The sequence below is a fragment of the Notamacropus eugenii genome, chromosome 6 (assembly GCF_028372415.1).
Source record: "Notamacropus eugenii isolate mMacEug1 chromosome 6, mMacEug1.pri_v2, whole genome shotgun sequence".
Taxonomy (NCBI): domain Eukaryota; kingdom Metazoa; phylum Chordata; class Mammalia; order Diprotodontia; family Macropodidae; genus Notamacropus; species Notamacropus eugenii.
Window position 1 is genome coordinate 151,671,845 of NC_092877.1, and position 6,000 is coordinate 151,677,844.

The 6,000-nt window shown below is 35.8% G+C and overlaps 1 protein-coding gene across 10 annotated transcripts in view; it reads left to right on the top strand.

Annotated features, from left to right (window-relative positions):
• Nucleotides 1-5,362, top strand: part of MND1 (meiotic nuclear divisions 1) — a 111,851-nt gene extending 106,489 nt beyond the window's left edge. For all 10 annotated transcript variants that reach the window (XR_011969732.1, XM_072621292.1, XM_072621296.1 and 7 more), the window contains one exon: nucleotides 5,126-5,362. Coding sequence is in view for 3 of the 10 variants with exons in the window: in XM_072621296.1 (XP_072477397.1) it covers nucleotides 5,126-5,232 (107 nt within the window). In the remaining 7 variants the exon portion in view is untranslated. The remainder of the gene's footprint in view (nucleotides 1-5,125) is intronic.
• Nucleotides 5,363-6,000: the final 638 nt, after the last annotated feature.

Here is a 6,000-nt window from a genome sequence, read left to right on the forward strand (position 1 = left end):
ACTTAGGTGTTGATTGGATTTTGCAAATTCAAGCATTGCTTAAAATATACACAGTGAAATCATTTTAAGGAAGCTTATTGTGAATCCAAAATATATATATATAATTTTGTAAACCAAGTAATCACTTCAAAATGTGTCTTTTTAGGTAATGCTTCCATTAAGTCTCTGTGATCTTAGAAAGATCTTCTTCTGTATAAAATCAAGGTACAGATCTGGGGAAATGGAAAGAGTGCTCATTTTGGATTAGCAGACCTGGGTTCAAGGCCAGCTCTGGTAGTTAGCGCCAATGTGATGATGGACAAGTAATAACCACTCTTGGTGTCACTTTCCTCATCAAAATGTGACGGGATTGAACTAGATGACACCTAAGGTCCCCTCTAGCTTGAACTTTATGACTCCTTCCAGATCTAAGATTCTCTGAATGTTTGTCCAAAGCAAGACTTGCCTTGATGGTTTTTGTAGTATTTAGAACCCTGGTCTTGTTTCTCCCTATCCCTTTGTCCAGTAATATTTTTTCCACCTTAGTTTTACCATTTGCGAAACAAATTAATTTATCCACTTTATGTTTGATGTATTTCCAAAAGATAAGGATTCAAATAAGTTACAAAAGACCTTAAAGTCTATAGAGAAAACTTGTAGAAGCACAATTAGCATTACTAAAAGTAGCCAGAAAATTAACTCTCACATTTTTTCAGTGTTTAGTTTTAAAAACTGTGGGTATTACTAATGATTAGTGTCTTGTTGAAGAATTGTGTTATCTGTATACACATACAAACACACACACTCTTACAGACATACACACACAGACACACACACACATACACATACACACACAATCTTTCCTTTCTTTCTGTGAAGAAGTGTGGTTAGATATATAGAACATCATTGCCAGGTCTCCTTCTGACTCCTCACCTGTGCCTGGGATCTCTTCAGTAGAGATATCTCTTTACTGTGCCCCAACAGAAGTAATTTGAAGATCACTTGTTGTGTAAATATTACTGGAATTAATAATCATTAATGATGCTTTATAATACTTATAAATAACTGGAATTGGTAATAAATAATACTCATAAAAATCCCTCTGTTATTAGCAAAGTCACTATCTTAGTCCTCGGGGGCACTTCTTTTTGTAACAGTTGAATAAAATATGAAGTACACCTACATAAAAAAATCTAGAGAATGGAAAAGAAAAAGGATTACATAATAGGTTCAGGAGCTGGGAGAGACTGGAGACCGTTTAGTCCAACCCATGCATTTTAGAGATGAAGCAACATAGGCCAGGAAAAAAGGGAAAGATTATCAGGATTCTAACTCAGGTCCTTGGACTCCAAATCTAGTACTGGACTCACTGCACCACACTAGCTTCTTTAAGGAGTGTTTGTTGTTATTGTTATTAAGTTGTTTTTCAGTTGTGTCCAACTCTTCATGACCCCATTTGGGGTTTCCTTGGCCAAGATGTTGGAATGGTTTGCGATGGCCTTCTCTAGCTGATTTTACAGATGAGGAAACAGAGGCAAAGAGGATTAAGTGATTTGCTCAGGGTCACAAGGCTACTAAGTGTCTGAGGCCATATTTGAACTCAGGAAGGTGAGTCTTCCTGGTTTCCAGCCCAGTACTCTATCCACTGCACCACCTACCGAGTATATAGTCAATCATACATACTATATATACTACACACACACGCACACACACACACACATACACACACACGCACACACACACACACACACACACACACGCACACACACAACTAATAAATGTCTTTTTTTAACTTGGAGGGAAAACCTGGTATTCTTCACATCCGTATCACAAATAAAAAATAATTTCTCCAATAATTCTTACAGTGCGAGTTAGGTATATAGTAAGCATTTAATTAATACTTAATGATTCCTACAAAAATATACTCCTGCTTTTACAGTGTCCTTTACTTTCTTCATGACTCAGTTTGAGCACCATCTTGATGAAATCTTTTTTTCCCCCCAAACTGCTAACATCCTCCTTCCCTAAACTATCTTATATTTATTCTACATTGTCCTCCCCTTCTTCCCAACTTAAGCTCCTTCAGGGCAAGGACTATTTCAGCTTTGTCTTTCCCTCATACAGTACCTAGTACATGTTAGGCACTTAATAAGTGCTTCTTAATTCAATAATTCTTCATTAGTGATGACTTTCAGAATTACATTTGGAGAAATGGTACTTCAACTTTTCTCTTTTCTATTACCTCCAACATATTTGTATTGGTAAAGAGCCTAGAATACTTCAAATCAGGGATGGAAGATATTTTTAAATCTTCAGTAGCAGCTGCTAAAAAAAAATGTATTTCTATTTTGTGATTACAACTTGATCCTCCAAAGGTAAACATGTGCTGCAAGAAGATTGCCAGATGCAAAGATAAGAGAAAATGCAAAGTACAATCAACATAGACTCGAACTTTTTAAATTGAATATTACTTATAACATATTACCAAAATTAAAAACTTTTTATCATATAGGTATTAGAATGGAATCAGAATTAGAATATGGAATTTATCTCCCTTTTTACTAAAAATGTCCCAGAGATATTGCCTTAACTTCATTTAGTATAGTGTTCAAGAATTCAGATAATCATTTTTAAGTGAGTCATTTTATCAGATTGCCTAAAACTATAAATACAATTAGAAATGCCTCAAGCAATATCTTATACATTTTATGTCATGAAATATTTCTTAGAACAGTGTTTTTGCCATTAACATTTAACAAGGAAAACTAACATTTCACTACCCCCTAAACTATTTAAATTATTAATGAGAAAGGAGTAATTTATTACAAAATTGTTCAAAGCTAAGTAGAGAGATAGGCTTATGTAGTGGATAGAGGGCCAGCCTGTAAATCAGGAAAGCCTGGGTTCAAATGCTCCTTTTGAAAGGGCAAATCACTGAATCCTTCGCTGCTGCAAGACAATCATCTAAAAATTCTCAATTGTACAGGAGTTACTTTCTGCAGTGGTAGATGACATTTCAAATGTCCAGATTCACTCTACCAGAAAATAATGAAAAAAGCACCAAAGAAATATACTTTTTCATGTCATATGTACATATTTGTATGCATGCTGTCTCCTCATGCTTCTTGAGGGCAAGGGCTGTTTTTGCATTTTCTTCTGGTTCCTAGCATTTAGCATTGGGTCTGGCATATAGTAATAATGATTACAGCTGACATTTATGTAATCATTAGGGTTTGTAAGACACTTGACATATATTTTCACATTTGATAGTGAGCCTTTTAATAAATGTGTATTGACTGATTAACAAAGGAACAAATTGTCCCATTTTGATTGATATTCCTCATTTTCTTCCTATATTTTGCTTTATATATACTGTAGTCATACAGCAAATATCTGGCTACCTGTTAAAGTATTATTTGTACACTAATAATAACTACTTCACTCTAAGACTTGTCTTCGTTTATTCATCAAACTCTTTCTATGGGCAAAGTTTTGTGGGATATACAAAGCTGACTTAAGACACACTTCCTGCACTCGTAAAGATGGGGAGCAGGGTAAAGGTGGAGGGGAAAAATGAGAACTTGCCAAAAAATGATTTAGTGCTTGTGATTTTGGGTGATATTGTCTTAACAACAAAAAGAGTTTATCCAGGGAAGATTTTATCAGTGCCTTTGTTCTGAATTAAATCACTCTATTCTGCTATATTGTCGGAAGATTTATAGTTGAAATGTACACATACCCCCAACCCTCCCAATCTCCCCTTTGGTCATACACTCCTTAAATAATTTCTTTCCTACTTCCTGTACACACAGCTCCCTAGTGTGGTAGCTCTCTTTAGCAGTAGAGGTTAAGCACAATTGTTGTGCAGTTCATAGTCTTAGAGAGTCACTTGGGGCACCACAAGGTTCATCGACTTAGCTAGGGTCACAAAGGCTTCGTATGTCAGAGCCAGGATCTGAACCCAGATCTTGCCAATTCACAAGTGGATGGTCTATCAGTTACACAAAGCCACCCTTCACTTCCCACCATTCTGTATTCTTTTTCTCTTCCCTAAAACTTATTCCCATTCCTCAGAACTTAACCCAGTTGTCAAGCTACAAACGCTGACCCATCTTCCTCAATATAATTTTATAATCTTAAAAATTTTTTTTCTGAAATTAATATTTACTTCTCTCTATCTAGTCTATTACATCATTAGTTTGAGGGCAATAGCCATGCATCCTGGTAACTTCTGAAGTACCTAATGACCCACTTTATGAGTCTTTTATTGTCTCAATACCAACAGGACTTAACAGTTAATAATGTGATGGCACATGATAGTTGTCTGGCATCAAATGTGCTAGCTCTAAAAGCCTTAGACTATCTTAGTTTGTCTCACTTTCCTCAATTTAAAATGAGCTGGAGAGGAAAATGGCAGACAATATCTCTGCTAAGAAATTGCCGCCCCCCCCCTCCCCCCCAGCGCGCGCACACACACACACACACACACACACACAGGAGGTCATGAAGTGTCAGACATGACTGAAATGAGTAAATAACAAGAAATTATGTAAATGATGGCTCAAAAGACAGAAGAAGACATTTCTAACCTACTCTTTCATGGAGGTGAGAAATCCACAGCTGTGGCACATACGTATTTTCAGACTTTTTTAAGGTGTCAGTCAGTTGTGTTGGGTTAATTTTTTTACCCTCTCTAAAAATATTATTTCTCATATGGGTTAGCTCTCTGGGAGAGGAAAGGGGAGTGATATTGGACATAAGTATAGTGATGCAAGAAACAGAAAGTATCAATAAAAATTATTGTTAACAAAACAGAAGGTAGGAGGAAGGGGGCAGCAGAAAATACCTTCAAGGGTGAGGGAGTGTCAATGGCTGTCCCTCCATCCAGGCCAGGTGCGAGCTAAGAGTGAGTTCTTATGGTGCATTTCTGTGAGGTTTTTTTCACTGTGCTCAATATGCTTTTTTCTTGATTTTTTTTTTATCTGTACAACAATAAGTGTTCATCATTTTCATCGTCATCATCAACAGCATTCTTGTACCTGAAAGCATTGGGCTACTTTTGACGCCCAGGTGCCAGTTCAGAGAAGTATCTTTGAAACATATTGTGAGTGCACCTGCCCTAAAATATTTCTTTTCTTTTTCATAGATAACATATTTGCTATAAAATCTTGGGCCAAAAAGAAATTTGGATTTGAAGAAAGTAAAATTGATAAAAACTTTGGAATTCCAGAAGACTTTGACTACATAGACTAAAACACCCTGTTCTGGATTACTTGTGTGTATATGTGTATATTAATATTGTCCTTCCAAGATTATAAAAGTGTCATATACTTGCAACTGTGTTTTTTTATTTGAATTCCTTTAATAAAGCATAAAATCCTTGCGTTCTGCCCTTTTTTATTAAAATAAGTATAGTAATTTGCCTTGGGAGTAGTAAGTACCCCTTGAGGGTCTTAAAAATGAGGCCAGGGATTTCTCTTCAGGTATGGGATTCTCTCAATGACCTTTGGCTTTGGTCTTTGTTTCTGTGATTTTACTGTATCTTCAGCGATGCACTAGTCGATAATAAGAAAATAATATTCAATAATAAGAAAATTCCAGTCAAGTTAATACATGTTTATCAGAGTTACTGAATTTGTTTCTTCAAGGCATTATTCTAATAGGTTATGATATCATTATACTTTCCCTCATATATTAAATAAATAGAAAGATATGGAATAGGTGTCTCCCAAGGTTTGTTCTAGCTTTAGATCTATACTCTATGAAGTATATGGAGAATCAGCTGGTCTTAGAGTCTGGAAAACGTGGGCTCATCTTTCTTCTAACATTTTAATTGACTATGTGACACTAGGCAAGTCTATATCTCAGTACCTCAAGGCCAGCTTTTAACATTCTAAGATGTAAAATTGGTATCATTCTGCATTGATAGAATTTCCTCACCTGGAGGTCCCTATTCTACTGACATTATAAGTCTGGTCCAAAAGAAGATTAAAATAGGTATAATTCAGTTGAGTCCTTTAG